The sequence below is a fragment of the Amia ocellicauda genome, chromosome 10 (genome assembly GCF_036373705.1).
Source record: "Amia ocellicauda isolate fAmiCal2 chromosome 10, fAmiCal2.hap1, whole genome shotgun sequence".
Lineage (NCBI taxonomy): Eukaryota > Metazoa > Chordata > Actinopteri > Amiiformes > Amiidae > Amia > Amia ocellicauda.
Window position 1 is genome coordinate 16,417,730 of NC_089859.1, and position 18,574 is coordinate 16,436,303.

General features: G+C 46.3%; 2 protein-coding genes across 2 annotated transcripts in view; one reads left to right on the forward strand and one right to left on the reverse strand.

Annotated features, from left to right (window-relative positions):
* Nucleotides 1-1,003: 1,003 nt before the first annotated feature.
* Nucleotides 1,004-10,927, forward strand: slc25a14 (solute carrier family 25 member 14). Its single transcript, XM_066715270.1, has 9 exons — nt 1,004-1,156; nt 1,706-1,801; nt 2,485-2,623; nt 2,717-2,811; nt 4,885-4,970; nt 6,663-6,758; nt 6,901-7,025; nt 7,282-7,495; nt 7,771-10,927. The coding sequence occupies exons 2-9, from the start codon at nt 1,738-1,740 to the stop codon at nt 7,810-7,812; spliced, it is 861 nt and encodes a 286-aa protein (XP_066571367.1). The 5' UTR covers nt 1,004-1,156; nt 1,706-1,737; the 3' UTR covers nt 7,813-10,927.
* Nucleotides 10,928-11,814: 887 nt separating this feature from the next.
* Nucleotides 11,815-18,574, reverse strand: part of LOC136760035 (organic solute transporter subunit alpha-like) — an 8,274-nt gene continuing 1,514 nt past the window's right edge. Inside the window, exons 3-8 of the mRNA XM_066715268.1 lie at nt 18,570-18,574; nt 18,057-18,130; nt 14,475-14,633; nt 13,922-14,033; nt 13,543-13,689; nt 11,815-13,074 (exon numbers count right to left, since the gene is read on the reverse strand). The exon at nt 18,570-18,574 is cut by the window's right edge and continues 150 nt beyond it. Coding sequence (XP_066571365.1) covers nt 12,931-13,074; nt 13,543-13,689; nt 13,922-14,033; nt 14,475-14,633; nt 18,057-18,130; nt 18,570-18,574 — 641 coding nt within the window. The 3' untranslated portion in view covers nt 11,815-12,930. The remainder of the gene's footprint in view (nt 13,075-13,542; nt 13,690-13,921; nt 14,034-14,474; nt 14,634-18,056; nt 18,131-18,569) is intronic.

The window sequence follows — 18,574 nt, forward strand, 5'->3', positions numbered from 1 at the left end:
AACTGCTCAAGGGACAGCAACACAGAGATTAACCCCAAATGCATTATACTATATGCAATGTACTGTCAGTTGAGGTTTCCTGAGAAGAAACCGGTTTGCAAAATGCAATGCAAACCGGTATATATACAATCACCTAAAGGATTATTAGGAACACCATACTAATACTGTGTTTGACCCCCTTTCGCCTTCAGAACTGCCTTAATTCTACGTGGCATTGATTCAACAAGGTGCTGAAAGCATTCTTTAGAAATGTTGGCCCATATTGATAGGATAGCATCTTGCAGTTGATGGAGATTTGTGGGATGCACATCCAGGGCACGAAGCTCCCGTTCCACCACATCCCGAAGATGCTCTATTGGGTTGAGATCTGGTGACTGTGGGGGCCAGTTTAGTACAGTGAACTCATTGTCATGTTCAAGAAACCAATTTGAAATGATTGGACCTTTGTGACATGGTGCATTATCCTGCTGGAAGTAGCCATCAGAGGATGGGTACATGGTGGTCATAAAGGGATGGACATGGTCAGAAACAATGCATAAATACGAATCACAAACATGTCAGGAAGCGAGGTCGAGGCTTGAGCTATAGACAGGATTCAAAATACGACTTCAGGATACTCCAGAGAAAACTTACAGGAACAAAACTCCTCCAGTCTATTTGAACAAGTGTCCCCACACAACACATTCATTTCTATTCCATCCTTTTCAGCTTCTTTGGTTCTTTAACACATTATTATTAGTATACAGATTACACAGGTAACAAGTGTTTGTTCGGAAAAATAAACTAATAAAGAGATCATTATAATACAGGTGAATAGACGTTTGGTTGCACACTTACTGCAATTTAAATACAGGATTTATACACTCTTGCAAAAAAAAAAAAACAGAACCAGTGACTGAAATCATATTTAGGTGATTATTAAGATCTAAACTCGTCACAGCGCCGGTTTTGGGATCTGGGAGAGAACGTCAAGGCTGCGTGACGTCACATCCATTCCACCCGGGAGCTTCCGCTGAGCGGTTTCCGGTTTCGGCGCAATTCAGGTGCAATAGACGGCGAGGGGATCCTCCGCCGTTTTTATTTATTTATTATTGCCGTCGTGGTGGCTGTAATGGGGAATATAGTTCACTAACCAGCAGCTCCCTATTCGGCACAGGTAAGCCCAGCAATCCCACCCACATCACCCTTAACTGACGGGCGCTTTCATTCCTTACGCGGGTCAATTACGGCGGATTACTTTTTAAATGGAAACTTTACGGTGCAAGGTTATCCGAGTCACCGCCGGCCGCTTTGTATCCGAGCCGTGTCCCGCTCTCCCTCCGCTTACTGCCGATGACAGAGCCAGTTTACAACCGCCTGCGTTTCGGCTAACGGTGCTCCGGAGACGGCAAGCTATTACACCCGCCCGGTTCTGTTACTCCACTTGTTTCGGGGTTATGGGGGTTTAGTGGGCGGGACCTGATTCTCCTTGGGCCAACTGGGATGGGGGATGTGATGGATTGACGTGAGCTGTAGCCAATAGCGTGGGAGCTGGTTTACGATGGCGCTTGCCTGAGCTCTTGTTATCTCCGCACCGTTTCTGCACGGGTTTCAGAGATGCAGCAGTCGCGGCAGTGTAGCGGCCGAGGAGATGTTGTGATGTGGGTTTTCGTGCGCCTAAAAGCCCTCTTTTGCCTCTACTCCGGGGGCTTGCTGCTCCTCGCAGGTCTGCAGCCGGTGGAGGCGGCTCCCAGCGAAATGGCCAATCTGAACTGGAAACCGTTCATCTACGGAGGGCTGGCCTCGATCGTGGCGGAGTTCGGTAAGCGCAGATGGATATGAATTCACGCCTTTTCTGTAACCTTGCACTGTGCCAGTTGTAGGACCCGAGTGTGCATGGGAACTTGCCCACCTACCCATTCATTCCCTCTCCATCTCTTCCATGCACAAAGCCGCACTGTTAGATGCGCTGCCAAGGTCTGAGTTATGATTATGGAAGCAGACTGCACAGGTGCACCCTCCTGTCCCTGTGCCAGCAGTGGGCCCCATCGACTTGGGATCCTGCCACTGACTTTATGGGCTGACATCCCTGTCCTCCTCAGAGAGTGCTGACCATATAGAGTTGCAAGTGTGTGACAGTGATTTCTCTCTGCTGGTCCTGGAGGGAGCTATACTGCACTACAGTAACAACATTACCTTAGTCTGAACTGCACTGCACCACAGTACCGTATATTCAGCGGCACTCCAGACTACACTACACTGCACTGCACTACATCTTACACTGCGTTACATTCCCGCACTGCACTAAAGTCTAGACTCCCTTGCTCTGTACTACTCTTTACTGCACTGCTCTGCGTCTGTGGTGTGGTGAGTGGGGGGGCAGTGTCTGTGGTGTGAGTGTGAGGTGGGGGTGGTTGAGAGTGGTTGAGACTGGAAGACCCTGCAGCAATCCAAGACTGAACACGTTTATTTTGGTGCGGACTGATTTATTTGATTGGTTGCCAGGCACCTTCCCGATCGACCTAACAAAGACGCGCCTGCAGGTGCAGGGCCAGGCGCACTACCAGGAGATCCGCTACAGAGGCATGTTCCACGCGCTGCTGCGCATCGGCCGCGAGGAGGGCGTGCTCGCGCTGTACTCGGGGTGAGACTGTGCTGTGTGGAGTTCATTCTCGCTGTGCTGTACCTGTACTGTAGCTCAGAACCCTTTGTTCACCTGTCGCTTGACCTTTTGCAGGATTTCCCCGGCGCTCTTGCGGCAGGCTTCTTACGGGACCATTAAGATTGGCACCTACCAGACCTTGAAGAGACTGTTCGTGAGCCGTCCTGAAGGTTGGTTTCCATTGGTCAAATCTACTTTTGTCACAAGCGTTGAATGGTGAGAGAATGGTGTGGCCCCTGCAAACCAAATGCCCATGAAAGTCTGGGGAGTCACACAGGCCTGTCGGTAGACTTGGCTTAGTGTTGTTTTTTGTGGGATGCTGGGAGGGGATTGGAGCTGTCAGGTTGAAATTATCTCTTTGCTAAGCAGTACTGAAATGATCGTCCTTTTATCTTCGTGTTATCAGACCTGACAGTGCAATCTGCAGACACTTTTGTTTCCACAGGGTGACAATGATGTTACTAAAATGAAACTGAACAAATAAATAAATAACTCCAGCGATGACTCAAGATAGAAGAACGGGATTATTATTGTTTCATTTTTAAAAGGCCACACTTAAAAAAAATATATAAATAAATGTACTACAACCCGAATGTCAAGGCTGATATTAAATTATTCAAGGCCTTTGTGTGGTGCATCATTACAGTCGGGGAGTGAGGGTGAGGGGTGGGTAACCAACTCAATAACCAAGTGATCTTTTCATTTCAACTTATTGAATTCATTTTTTTTTACATCGTATTCTATATCTGCTGTCTTTCATTTAGTTTAGTTCTTGACTTTTTGTTTTTCAACCTATTACTATGAAGTGATGCTGCTGGGTACCTCTCAGAGTCTCCAGCCAGGGCCCCTAGTCAGGTGCCCGCATCCCTGTCACTCTCTCGTCTTCTAGGTGTTAGGGTTACTATTACCTAGCAGCTTGTGCTGTTAGCATCAGGTATTGAATACAGGGTGTGTTGGGCAGGGGCAGCAGCGGCCCTGTTGAATAGTTTTCTGTGTGTATTTTTCTTTTATAATGTGTGTAGATGCTTTCACGTGCACATAGGTTCGAATAACTCCTGCCTTATGTGTCGAGCTCCTGAGCAGACAGGGGCACCACGGCTGGCATGGTTCCAGGGGCTGAAGCACATGTTCTCCAGATTATGGGTGTTCGTGGTAACCGTAACTAATTGTTGAGAAGCCCCTTTTACAGCCCTGCTCAGAATATTATTTTCACCAATCAGACAAGACAGGCAAGCAGGACTCTCTTGTCTTAATGCAACCTCATGCCCTTTTTGCATGATTCATCGTGCACTCTGGCTGAAAGAACATGCCTAATTATCTTACTTCTTTAAATATCTTTCCCATTAAGTGCTTCATCTGCACAAGCTGCAGTATCTCTGTCCCTCCAGCAGGTGGTGCAGGCGCTGCTTTCTCTTTTACCCTGTCTGTAGTTGCTGACAACTTGCAAATAGAAAAGGCATGATTACTTGAACACTTGTGCTCAGACAAATAAACAAACGATTGTGTTATTGTTTGCTTTCTTTTGCATTCGTTTATGCATTCATGAAAAGAGGAGAATGTATTGTTTTTACTTCTTCACTCTATGCTTTTGCCAGAATGTGCCACTGTGTGTCAAATGCTTATTTTGATACAGGCTTTGGTTTGCCTGGTGGGTGGGGACTGATTGCCTGTCCTCCTGTCAATCAGAACAGCGCTTCTTGGACCTCATTGGTCACACATTGGTCAAGGATAACTGTAACTATTGTTCTAAACCCCCTCCACTTCCTTGCCCATCTCTTCTTCTGCTGTAGCTTGTGGACTGGCTAGTGATTAATGTAATTTCTGTCTTAACTATCACTATAGTAATCATATATATATATATTTTTTGTAATTTTGAAAACTACTAATTATTGGATACTTTACTATTTGTAGCTGCTGTAGGGTTAATGATTTACTCTCTGTAGATGTTGGCTAATGAGAATGTTATGCAGAAAATAGAAAGAAGGCTATGTCACATCTGTATCTGCTCATATTTCTAAACTCCACATTTTTTCCACACCTCGATCAGTGCTGAGGACAGTGAAGGGAAGCTGCCCATTAGAATGCATGCTTGTAATGTTTGCTTGGATTTAGTGCACTATAGAAAGTATTTCCTAATGACAGGCTAATACCAAATGATAAGCCATTTTGTATGGGTTTCTTTTGTATTGTATTGTTTGTTTTGTTCATTGAAGATCTGATCTGAGCTCCTTTGCATTTTGCAGATGAGACCATGGTGATCAATGTGTTTTGTGGAGTCGTCTCGGGAGTCCTGTCATCCTCTATAGCCAATCCCACAGACGTGCTGAAGGTGAGTACTGGAGATTGTTTTGGACTTTAGACTCCTTTGGGATGGACAAGCCCAGTCCTGTGTGGAGCAGTGATTACGAGAGACATTGTCTGTCCAAGATAAAAAATCTTCCTGAGAGGTGAAACTGCAATCAACAGACCACAAGTGCAACATGAGCTAATGTTCAGAGGAGAGCAACCAGACTTATTCCAGGTCTGAAGGGAAAGTCCTACTGAGAGACTGAGGACCTGAACCTTTTCACACTGGAACAGAGGAGACTACGTGGGGACTTGATTCAAGTCTTCAAAATCATGAAAGGCATCGACCACATCAAACCAGAGCAGCTTTTCCAGATCAGCAGGGACACACACACCCGGGGACACAAATGGAAATTGGGCTTCAAGGCATTCAAGACGGAAAACAGGAGACACTTCTTCACACAGAGAGGCGTCACAATCTGAACAAACTCCCCAGCGATGTGGTTGATGCTGAAAATTTGGGAACATTTAAAATTAGACTGGATAGGATCCTTGGATCACTTAAATATTAATGGACACCAATTGAGCACGATGGGTCGAATGGCCTGCTCTCAGTTGTAAACTTTCTTATGTTCTAATTGAATTTTCAAATTAATTTTTTTTGACCCCCTGTTCAGTATTTTTGGCAGATGTCCGGCTATTTTAAGAACTGTAATCTATTGGATATGTCCTAAAAATGTGAACAAATTGCCCTCAACTTCCCCCCGTCATCGTCAAATCGACAGCACCCCCTCTCGGTTGACCTTTTGCCAACACCCGCTTCCTGAGGTCCGTTTTTTTCGTGTCTCAAAAGTGGCCAGCAAGGTGTCGGTGGCATGACTCCTGCATGTGACCTTAACTCCCTGGCAACCAACTTTTGGACAAACTAGTCAGGACATTTCAGATAACAGATTGAAACGTTACAGTTAACATGGACTTTCCTTGTTTTGCAAGTGGTTCACGAGAGATGTGCACTAAGATTATAGAATCACTTCTTAAACAGAGTGAGAAAGTGAAGGTGTATTATGTACTAATAGCTGGAATTAGATCTGATCATATTTTATAACCCCCAACACACAACTAAACCTATGAAGTTAAATATTTTGTTAATTCCAAAGAACTGTACTTTAATATATGTGAGAGTTTATTGGAAGGGGGAGAGAGGGAAGCAGCTCCATGACCTCAGCTCCGGCTCAGCACAGCCAACCCTAGTCAGCACATTTAGCAACAAATATTTATACAACGGAGCAAATAAATATATGACAAGCTAGGAGCTGGGCATGAATGGTACTTTCAGTCTGATGTATAGAATTCTAGATGGTTAAGTTCAGATAATCGACAATAATGTGACTTACATTATTTATAAATACTCAAATAGTTTAATGTTGAAACATGCACTCAGCTTTTGTGTCTTTATGGTGAGGTCGATGTAGGCTAGTTTATTCCCAGCTATCACACAAGCTTCTTATTTCTTCAACAGCCCCGTTGCAAACTCAAAACAAAACTCAAATGTTTTACTGGTTTGACTCTTGCTTGAGTGTAAGAGTTTGGGTATTGACTAATGGTTTTACCTCGGGGCAACAGTGTAGTCAGACCTGTTTGATACACTCTGGACCCTGCTACAGAAGATACACTGGACACAAGTTTGTGTTCATCTAGTTGTTCAGAGCCTGATGGGGGTGACTGTGTGTTGCAGATCCGGATGCAGGCCCAGGGCAGCCTCCTGCAGGGCAGCATGATGGCAAACTTCATCGATATCTACCAGCAGGAGGGCACGCGCGGGCTGTGGAGGGTGAGTAGGACGGCAAGGGGGGATCTGCTGCGGCCCCCCTGGAGGCAGCATCACATGTCTTTCACACAGACCCTGACCCTGCTTCTTCTCTCTCTCCTCTGCTCTTCTCTCCTCCACTCTCCCCCTTGCGCTGCTGTCTCAGGGAGTCATCCCCACAGCGCAGAGGGCAGCCATTGTGGTGGGCGTAGAGCTTCCCGTCTATGACATCACCAAGAAACACCTCATCCTGTCCGGCATCATGGGTGACACCATCTACACACACTTCGTGTGAGTCTGGGACCATCATTACAAGTGTGTCTGTCAGTCTTTCTGTCTGGAAAACACCACTCCAAAAGTAACCGAATTTTCATGCTCTCTCTCCCCGTGCCTTCCTTTCCTCCTCCCTCCCTGTCCTCCTTCCTCTTCTTCTTTGTTTCACTTATCCCTGTCCTTCTCTCTACTCCTGCCTCTTTCCCTCCCTCCCGCTCTGCCTCCTCTTCTCCTTCTCTGCCTCCCTCTCTCCTGTCGTCCTTTGCCCTCACAGCTCCAGCTTCACATGTGGGCTGGCAGGGGCTCTGGCCTCGAACCCAGTGGACGTGGTACGGACACGCATGATGAACCAGCGTGTGCTTGCAGGCAACCCCCTGTACAAGGGCACACTGGACGGGCTGCTGCAGACCTGGCGCAATGAGGGCTTCTTTGCGCTCTACAAAGGATTCTGGCCCAACTGGCTGAGGCTCGGGCCCTGGAACATCATCGTATCCTTCCTCACGACAGGGCACGGTGGGCGCCTCTGTGTTTCCTGGGCATCTCTGTGCATCTCTCTCTTGGTCTTTTGCTCTCTCTGTGTGCATCTCTCTTTACCTCCCTGTGTCTCTTTTTCTATTTTTATTTGTATTTAGTTTATTCTGCGTATTGGTTTGTATTCATTTCTCAGTGGCGGGGGATGGTGGGTGGGCATATCACTGGCACTGGGAGGAGGGGGCTGTGACTGCTTTATCTGTCAGCCTGTGTTCCTTGACCGGGTGCCCAGTTCTTCATCACCTACGAGCAGTTGAAGAAGCTCCAGTTGTAGCTGTCTGGTGGACGCCCCACAGTGACGCCCGAGGGCTGGGAGGGGGGTGAAGTGGTGTGCTGCCCTCTGGCCCTCACCCACGCGCACTGCTCCAGACCTCCCCACGGCCCAGCCCCCGCTCTCGTTTCTATTTGTGTCTATCCGTACATACATGCAGTCCAGCTCGGGATCCATTTATTTATTTTAATATTTATTTGTCCCCCCCACACCCCCTATACTTGTTTTATTTGCACTCCACTTCCCCCCCCTCGCTTCCTCCTCCTCCTCCTCCTTTCCTTACCCTCTTGCGGCAGCTAAAACTTTGAGTTTATAGTAAGAAAGTGTTACTTGCCCTCTGCTTGAAGTTGCAGTTGTGTTTCATGCGGAGAGGAGAGAGGAGAACGCGGACACTGTTTTTTTTTTTTTCTCAAACGAGAGTGTTAACGATGCTGGATGCTGCAAGGCTTGGTTATCTAGATGATTTTATTGATATGTTTTATCATTATTTATTTAAATATTTTTTGCAGTGGTGCCAATAGCCCCTACTGCTTACTTGAAATTGTGTGTGTTGGTGTGTTCATGCTCGAACTGTGCATTCCCACCGGATGTTAATGCTAGGGTGCCTTCTGCAGACAAGTGTCTATGCCCCTTCGCTATGGTTTGTGCAGGGTTTTGCTGGAGCTGGCGCCCCCTACTGACCTTCCCTGGGCTTAACAGGTCCCTGCTCTACCCTGCTAGACTGACCTGGCGCTGTGGTTCGAGAATTCGTAGTTCCTTGCTCTGAAATGCGTCTCTTGTGGCCACAACACACTGACACTCTCACTCATACACACTCGCACTCAGTCACACACCCACACACAACTTTGACTGGAAATCAAAGTACTGAGGGCACAGCGCTGTGGCATAGGTGCTTCCCCCGAGTGCCAAATTATTGTCTGTCTTTTATTGTTTCAAAGTGTTTAGATCCATTGAGCAGAGGGTTGGAGGCTCGCAGTCGGGTCTGGCAGGCTTCTCGCCATTGCCAGTGTCGGCCTTAAGGGTCTTTCACACCAGACGCGGTGTGGCATTGCTGCATGGCAGATCCCATTGAAATAAAGGTAGACGAGAGCGCCGTGGCAGAGGGGTGGAGTTATATCTATAAGATAACTGTCCATACAATTCAAATCCATTTAAGTTTCAACTTGCAGAAGCCAATATAGTCCGAAAAGTGATGTGCTATTGAGCTTGATAAGGGAGGTTTTCAGAATTGCAGTTTGCTTCGATAATGGAAGAGTTAAAGAAACATTTGCTTGATATTATAATGTAAGCAATATTTTAAAATAATAAAAAAGTATTATGTAGCCTCAAATGTTTCGTTCTGAAAGTGACAGAGCTGTGGTTAAATTGTAGACATCCTTACCTTAAATCATTCCTGGTTGCAATTCATAGTACAATTAAAGCTCAATTTAAATAAATAGCATAATATTATTCATATTAATGCACCATGATGCTCTCTGACCATACCCAGCAAATGACACAGAACTCGCATATGTATAACATATACAAATAAATGTATTATAAACAAACACACAATTGGCTACATTAAGTTATTTTAGGTTATTTTGTAGGGGAGGAGTTAGGGTTTAAAAATATTTATGTAGGTCTCTATTTTGTGTAAAATAAAGGTTAGGCTCTTCTCCCCTCTGATGTAATTTCATGATTTTTGCCTGGCAATCAAAAGTCATACTGCTTTGAAGAGCCTGCACACCGACTGCCCTGCCACGTCCGCTACGCGTTCGGTGTGAAAGCACCTTTACTGTTATTATGTCTTTTATTTATTAAAAAATAATAGCACTTTTTTTAAACCACTAGGTTTTTAATAATTTGCCTGACTCTGGCAACGTCTGTGGCATGATCTGCTGTCACTGTCATGACTGTCTGAAGGAGAAAAGAACAAAGAGGAAAGCAAAGGAGTGTCTGTGGTGCCGTGCAGGACTGTGCTCTGGTAATGGGGTTTGCAGGTGTGCCCCTGACCTGGACACAGTGGCCACTAGTGCTGATCACTTGACAACATGTAAAATGTGTCTTTGTTATCACAGATGCAAAAGTGAGGGGCTTATTGTTTTTATTATTATTTTTTAATTATAATTATTTTCCATATTTATTTATTTTTACAAATCATACGGTTCATTCAGTTCCATTTAGATTTTTTTTTTTTTAATCATCTTTCTGGGAGCTGTTTTTACATTTGACAATTCAAGCTTCGACTGATCAAATCTGCGGAGGTTGCATTCAATATTTGAAGGACAGATATAAATTCTTCTGCTCAGATTTAATGCATGCAGCATTTCCGTAGTGCCGATGGGTGATGGATTTTGAAATCCAGTCACCCTAGCTGCAGTGACAGCGTAGGGGCTCCTGGATCGCTCTCAGGCTTTCATTTGCTGTGTTGGTGTTTCGTGGAGAGCCCCATTGTGCTCTTGATGTCACCCTTAACTGAAAAAACGAGACTCAACAGGTTTGTTCGCACGATCTGTACCACGTTCACATGCCTTTGGTAAAAAAAAAAAAAAATGATGGGGGAAAAAGGTCTGGTACAAGATTTAATTTGTTTATTTATGACACTTATTTTTTTGTATGTTTACCTCCTAAGTTCAAAGCGAATCACGTGAATACTAACAGAACCTAACAGGGTGCCAGCTATGCAGCACAAGAACGATCTTTCATCTTTGGGTCATAAGGAAACAAACTATTGGAGCCAAAGCTAAAATGACAGTCCAAGCCCTGTGTACATGATACATTGTTAAACACTTGATTGTCACTGCTGAACATGCTTTATTTATAAATCTGATTCATTTAAATTATTATTATAGTCATTATTATTATTGCTTATGATATGCTGGTCTGTTACTTCTTTGGTCAGTCAAGGGAAATGTGTTAAATTTCAAATGCATTTGCACTTTTGTGTTGTATCCGTGGTGGTTATGTTGTTAAAAAAAATGCATTTCAAAATAAAACAAATCAAAGTATTGCAGCTCTTTAATTACAGCAATTAATTGGTTTCCCACAAGGAGCACAATCAGGCTTTTTAAAGGGTATGTGTACACTGCACTCTGAAATCTTACTTCAATACATCAATAAAAAAAAAAAAAACTTCCCCTTTTTGTTGAGGGTATTATTTTCCCAGTTTCTAATAACAAGCCGTGTGTTCTCTGGCCGGACTCTGGATTGATGTCTGTTTGTTTACTGATGGGGTGTGAATGTGAAGGTCGCACTCAAGGTCTGTGGCTAAATGGCTAACACGCCAGAATACCTGGAAGTACACTGATGTGAAGCCTGTGACTTACTGGGAAATTTGCATTTGCCAAGTTTGGATTGCCTAACCCCCCTGAACATTTTTGTTCTGGCAGTCTGCCTTTTAATGTATACTGTATTTATCACTGTAAACCCCTATCACACTGGCACCACAGCCCGGATTTTCATTGGTGTGAAAGCACGGACAGAGGGACAAAAGTTGGGCTGACACTGGAGTGTGAAAGGGTGATTTCATACCTAGAGTGTGTGTGTGTGTGTGTTTTTTGTAGCTTGTTTTTCATGCGATTAGTGTATTGCACAACGAGCAGGCTGTGCAGTCCCCTCCCACTTGGATGAATGGGCCTCTCTGTTCACACTGGCATCCAGAGGGCACCGGCCCTGTCTCTAGGCAACCCAGCAGCAGGCTTTGTGTGTGAGGGAAACGGGTCAACAGAAATGCATAGGTATGATCTGTCACATATTTCGTTTTCATCTGTGGTTCATTTTCTACTGTGGCCCCCCATCCCATGCAACCACCGGAAATTGGCCCTCCATCACCAGACATTGGGAACCCCTGGATTAAAGGGACAGTTTAGAGCAGTGGTTCTCTGTCCTGGTCCCTTGGGCCTCCCTCTCATTGTTTTTTTGTTCCAGCTCACCTCTCAATAATTCAACTGCCTCCTTAACTTCAGCTAATCTGAACTTTGGGATTTGTTATAGGATTGATTGTTGGCGTATACACGATTGGAAAATGAAACTGCTTTTCACGATTACATTTTTCTTCTCGGTTTATAGAATGAGTGTCAGTAGGAATCTGGGGTATTTAAGTGTTTTAACAGTTTAGTCTAATGAAATTCTGCAGTGGGGGGAGAAGAAAAAAAGCTTTATTTAGACTCAGAGTAAATAAATCCAGCAACTGACAAGATATTAAAGTTTACAGCCTGGAGGTGAAACCAGACAAAGAGGACAGATACTTAATCATCATTCTTTCTGTTTGTCTTTTTCTTTCCTTCTCTTTCTTTATTTAATTCTTTATATATTTCTTTTGTTCATTCATCATGGCAAATGTCTTCCTGGGACTTCATTTTTTACACTCATAATGCAGCTTAAAGCTTTGTAATTCTTAGGTATAGAACATTGCATCCTTAAGCCACATGAATGGAGGCTGAGTTCACAAATTACAAATATATATGTTGTGAAAGGGATTAATCTATACACTTCTTTTTTTTTTTCGGTGTCGGGGGGGTTGTTACAGAATTTACTCTGGTAAGAACCATGTCACCATAAATGCAGCAAGCACATAACTGACCAATCAGGGAATGGACAAAAAAACATTTTGAAAGTCAGTGTGACTATCCAGTTGTCACACCCACTGCGGTGCTGTGACCAGGGGTCCTCCTGAGGCCGCGGTGTCCCCATTGCCGAGGCTCTTTGGGGCGTCTTGCTGGTCGAAGGGGTCGGGGAGCCCCATGTCCGGCTCAGGGTCACTGTAGCGTCGGCGGTAGTAGCAGCGGGATGTGATGATCAGCAAGAACATCTCCATGACCATCAACTGCTGGTGCATAACTGGGAGGGAGAAAGAACGGGGACAGACCGAAAGGGAGGGAGGGAGTGGAAGAGAGAAAGTTTAAACTTACAGTGAACAGTTCTGCAATGCATTAGATGTGCAAACTAGGAATCAGAGTGGAACCTCCAACATCTGTTGATATTTTGTTCAATTTTTATGTTATATTTATATATTTAAAAATATATATTGCTTTTTCCCCAAGGGCAGCTGTGGCAAGTGCACCAGGGTGCTGTACTGTACAGCTGTGATGCTTCACCGAGAGCCCAGGCCCAGAAAGCTGGGTGGGGGGTGGAGTTGTCTCACAAGCAGAAAAGAAGGAAGAGAACGAGACACTTGCATGCTCCTCGGGCGCGGGCGGAGAAGGGGGGGGCGCAGATGATAGTTCCTGTGGCCACTAGCAGACTGATGATGCCTCCTTGGGCCTGGCTGAGTATCACCACACACTGCGCAGAGAGAGAGGGGAGACAAAGAGAGAGGGGGAAGAGAGAGACACAGGGCTGCTCTGCACAGACAAGGACTGCAAGCTAAAGGCTGCGCAGGTCTTTGGTTCTGCTGAATGGACAAACTTGCACATGCTCAGTAGCGCACACCTCTGTGCAACGGACCGGGTTCTTGGGCTCCGTTACCAGAGTGGCTGCTGTGTCTTTCCGATTTTCATTCTAGCTGGAGCTCCCTCAGTTATTTAACTAGCCTCTTTGCTTTACTGATGAGGAACATAAAGCAATGCAGTGTTGTCTTTCACGAGCTGCGGGCGACAATTTGTTGGTTTCTGTCAATGTTAAACCACCTGGAGGGAAGTGGGTCTGATGGCTGTGATGGCTCCGACAAGAACAGAGTCTGGTCACGGCACCCCCATGTGAGAATGGCCTGCTGTTCAGTGGCCAGGGTCGGACGCGGACTGTAAGACTTACCTGATTCAATGCGAATTTGGCTCCGATGTTGTGCTGGGCGAGGTTGGTCCTGGCCTGGGTGAAGAGGATGGCGATGGGCCACAGGGAGAGGAGGAAGGCGGCCACGGAGAGCACAGTGATCCACAGGAACGCCCCACTCACCTCCATCTGCAATCAGAGGGAACTCGGCTGAAGGTGCTTCCCAGAACCATGGTACCAGGGCAGCCGGCAGTGACACGGCCATGGTGCACACACAAACACAAAACCAAAACCACACGTGCACACATACACACACACACACTCACGCACGAACCCAATAAGCAGTCCATTAACCGCACAGTGAAACCTGCAGAGATGACAACAGCTCGCAAACCCCCCACAGTCAGCCTCCGGGACTCACCCTGCCCTGTTGGTAGGTGCCATTGGTCCACAGCACGGTGGCGAAGAACATGAGGACAGGCCGGAGTAAGGCGGCCTGCAGGGTGCCCCACTTCAGCAGGGTCAGGGTCCTCCTGTCACAGCCAGACACACAGGTGTGTCAACACAGCCCTGCTGACGTCTCCTGTATAACTGTGAAGCTGTTCCCAAAAGGAGGGGGGTGTTGTTGAGATTATTATTACATATGTTTTATGGTGAGGGTCAGTGTTGTGTATGTACAGTCCACTTTGACATTCATTAAGGTCAGAGTTGCATGTCGTCTGTTTAACTCAGATATCAGTCTGTTTAACTTAAGGTAAGAGCAAATTGGGTATGACTTAAAAAGAAACCCATCCCTATGGTTGGGTTAATTATTATTATCCCCTTCCTCCTCGCTCCCCATCCTCCTGCTCTGTCCCTTGCCCCTTACCCATCCTTCATCCCTCTCCCCTTCCTCTCCCCCTCACTTGCCTCCCTTTTCCCCTCCCTTACTCTCTCCTCCCTCTTCCCCCCTCTCTCACAGCCTTCAGACTGACATGTTGACATCCAGGGGCGGCAGGCAGAGGCAGCAGCAGCAGCAGGGCCCCGTGCTGACCCGCAGCGGGATGTCCCGCAGCCGCCTTACAAAAGCCTCGTCTCCCCCATACTCCTCCACCATCATCACCAGGAACTTGTGCAGGCAGATAGTGAAGTAGCTAAGAAGGAGATGGAGAGAAAGAAGACCTGTGAGAAAGGATGGGAGCGAGAGAGAGAGAGAGAGAGAGAGAGAGATACAGCGATCGAGACAGAATTGAGGCGCCGAGAGACAGTGACATAAAGAGAAAGCAGGAGTAAGACAATAAGGAGATACAGAGAGCAAAAAGAGAGGGGGGGAGTGAGGGAGAGAAAGAGAGTAAGAGAGGGACAGAACAGAAGAGTTTTATGTGTGAGAATTCCATTTGTTTGGGCAGACCCTGGGTTCTGCCAGCAGGCTCAGTTTGTGCTCAGTCTCAAAAAATAAATCTCATAAAACCCTGTTGAGGCACATATACACTCACCTAAAGGATTATTAGGAACACCATACTAATACTGTGTTTGACCCCCTTACGCCTTCAGAACTGCCTTAATTCTACGTGGCATTGATTCAACAAGGTGCTGAAAGCATTCTTTAGAAATGTTGGCCCATATTGATAGGATAGCATCTTGCAGTTGATGGAGATTTGTGGGATGCACATCCAGGGCACGAAGCTCCCGTTCCACCACATCCCAAAGATGCTCTATTGGGTTGAGATCTGGTGACTGTGGGGGCCAGTTTAGTACAGTGAACTCATTGTCATGTTCAAGAAACCAATTTGAAATGATTCAACCTTTGTGACTTCCTGCTGGAAGTAGCCATCAGAGGATGGGTACATGGTGGTCATAAAGGGATGGACATGGTCAGAAACAATGCTCAGGTAGGCCGTGGCATTTAAACGATGCCCAATTGGCACTAAGGGGCCTAAAGTGTGCCAAGAAAACATCCCCCACACCATTACACCACCACCACCAGCCTGCACAGTGGTAACAAGGCATGATGGATCCATGTTCTCATTCTGTTTACGCCAAATTCTGACTCTACCATCTGAATGTCTCAACAGAAATCGAGACTCATCAGACCAGGCAACATTTTTCCAGTCTTCAACTGGACCCGGTGGGGTCTTCTGCTGTTGTAGCCCATCCGCCTCAAGGTTGTACGTGTTGTGGCTTCACAAATGCTTTGCTGCATACCTCGGTTGTAACTAGTGGTTATTTCAGTCAAAGTTGCTCTTCTATCAGCTTGAATCAGACGGCCCATTCTCCTCTGACCTGTAGCATCAACAAGGCATTTTCGCCCACAGGACTGCCGCATACTGGATGTTTTTCCCTTTTCACACCATTCTTTGTAAACCCTAGAAATGGTTGTGCGTGAAAATCCCAGTAACTGAGCAGATTGTGAAATACTCAGACCGGCCCATCTGGCACCAACAACCATGCCACGCTCAAAATTGCTTAAATCACCTTTCTTTCCCATTCAGACATTCAGTTTGGAGTTCAGGAGATTGTCTTGACCAGGACCACACCCCTAAATGCATTGAAGCAACTGCCATGTGATTGGTTGGTTAGATAATTGCATTAATGAGAAATTGAACAGGTGTTCCTAATAATCCTTTAGGTGAGTGTACACCGATCAGCCATAACATTATGACCACCTGCCTAATATTGTGTAGGTCCCCGTCGAGGCATGGACTCCACTAGACCTCTGAAGTTGTGCTGTGGTATCTGGCACCAAGACGTTAGCAACAGATCCTTTAAGTCCTGTAAGTTGCGAGGTGGGGCCTCCATGGATCGGACTTATTTGTCCAGCACATCCCACAGATGCTCGATTGGATTGAGATCTGGGGAATTTGGAGGCCAAGTCAACACCTTGAACTCGTGATTCATCAGACCGTGCCACCTTCTTCCATTGCTCTGTAGTCCAGTTCTGATGCTCACGTGCCCATTGCAGGCGCTTTCGGCAGTGGACAGGGGTCAGCATGGGCACCCTGACTGGTCTGCGGCTACGCAGCCCCATACGCAACAAACTGTGATGCACTGTGTGTTCTGACACCTTTCTATCAGAACCAGCATTCACTTTTTCAGCAATTTGAGCTACAGTAGCTCGTCTGTTGGATCGGACCACACAGGCCAGCCTTCGCTCCCCACGTGCATCAATGAGCCTTGGCTGCCCATGACCCTGTCGTCGGTTCACCGCTTTTCCTTCCTTGGACCACTTTTGATAGGTACTGACCACTGCAGACCGGGAACACCCCACAAGAGCTGCAGTTTTGGAGATGCTCTGACCCAGTCGTCTAGCCATCACTATTTGGCCCTTGTCAAAGTCGCTCATATTAGAGGTCTTCACGGGTCCACCCAAACCCGAGGACCCGGGACCCTATGGGTTCGGGTCCATATTTTAAACGGCCAGCCGGGTCTGGGTCGGGTCCCATCCTTGTACTTCGGGTCCCAGGTCTATTTAATATTGTGTGTGATACCTGAGTGACGTGATGACTTTACTAATTTATGATTGGCTCTTTTATTTAGAAGGCGGGACTTATTCCGCCATATCGGTGTTAGACAGATGATGTAAACCGAAGTGCATTATGGGCGTTGGCACGATTTTTGTGATATCGCGGTTGGAGTTCGTTAGCTTTGTAAATCTAAAAACTACAGTCAGACACGTCTCAGAGCACAGAGGACAGCAGATTAGTGATGCTAATGTCAGCAGCCGTGGCACTGAACAGCATCGTTATTATAGTTCAAAAGGGCAAACAGTGGAAGTTATCGTGCGAGACACAAAAAAACTGCAAAGCTGCAAACTCGCATTTGTCATCCGCCACCGTGACAGTAAGTGGACTTTTGAAGCTGAAATAATGAGTGGATTATAAATGCTCTTTCAATCAGCAAGAGGAGCAACATGGATGTTATTTTACCAACTTTCTTGGCGAGGAGGATGGATTGCGTCACGGTCCGGTACAGGAGAGAAGCTACTAACGTTACATTAGGTAACCACAAAGTTTTATTTTCACAATTGTAAATGAACTTGTTAATAGCGATTAGCTGTGGGATCTGTGCCGATCGTGTTCAATCGGGTCTGTCTGTTCTGGCCGGGTCCGGGTCCAGATTTCAAATAATAGACGGGTCTGATTCGGTTCCGGGTAGCACATTTATGGCATTTCTCGGTTCTGCATGGGTCTGGGTCCAAACTTTCAAATAATAGACGGGTATGGGTCGATTCTGGATAGCACATTTCCGGGTCTCTTTGGGTTCGGGCGCACATTTTTGGACCCGTGAAGACCTCTAGCTCAGATCCTTACGCTTGCCCAATTTTCCTGCTTCTAACACATCAACTTCGAGGACAAAATGTTCACTTGCTGCCTAATAAATCCCACCCACTGACAGGTGCCATGATAACGAGATTATCAGTGATATTCACTTCACCTGTCAGTGGTCATAATGTTATGGCTGATCGGTGTAGGGTTGAGACTCATGATGCCATGGGGCTGGCTCAGAGAGAAAAGCAGAGGGGCAATACACACATACACAAAATACATGTGTGTATTTGTGTTAGAAGTTACACTTACATGGATGCAGTGAAGTCTGTAAACATGGACGACCGTGGTATCCACAGAGCCACACAAGAAGTGGCTGCGATCACCTGCAGGAATATCACAGCACAGATGTGAGACAACACTGGGGTGCTTTGGAGGTGAGGCGGGAGGGGGGATTAGCCATTCCTCATGGAATCTACAAATGATGGACAGGTCTGGCAGGTTTTTAAGTGTACAAAGGCTGGGGACAACTGCACTTGCCATGAGTGAAGCATGCTGGGTAACATGTTGGTGTCAAACAAGGATTGTTTGGAATGAGACCCGGACATCCACACAGCCTTCAGGAGTCAGAGTTGACCTGGATATTGCTGCCTGTGTGTGAGTGAGAGTTGGTGAGAGAGTGTGTGTCTGTGAGAGTGTAAATGTGTGTGAGAGTGACAGAGAGTGTCCGTGAGGGAGTGAGTGTGTGTGAAAGTGAGAGAGTGTGTGAGTGTGTGCGTGGACTGGCAGGCAGTGCAGTGGAGTGTGCGCAGTGTGGGTACTCACGGGCG

Coding starts and splice junctions, on each gene's coding strand:
- slc25a14 (XM_066715270.1), top strand. CDS start 1,738: ATGGCCAATCTGAACTGGAAACCGTTCATCTACGGAGGGCTGGCCTCG. Junction 2,624..2,716: donor GTGCTCGCGCTGTACTCGGG/GTGAGACTGTGC, acceptor GACCTTTTGCAG/GATTTCCCCGGCGCTCTTGC. Junction 6,759..6,900: donor GCACGCGCGGGCTGTGGAGG/GTGAGTAGGACG, acceptor CTGCTGTCTCAG/GGAGTCATCCCCACAGCGCA.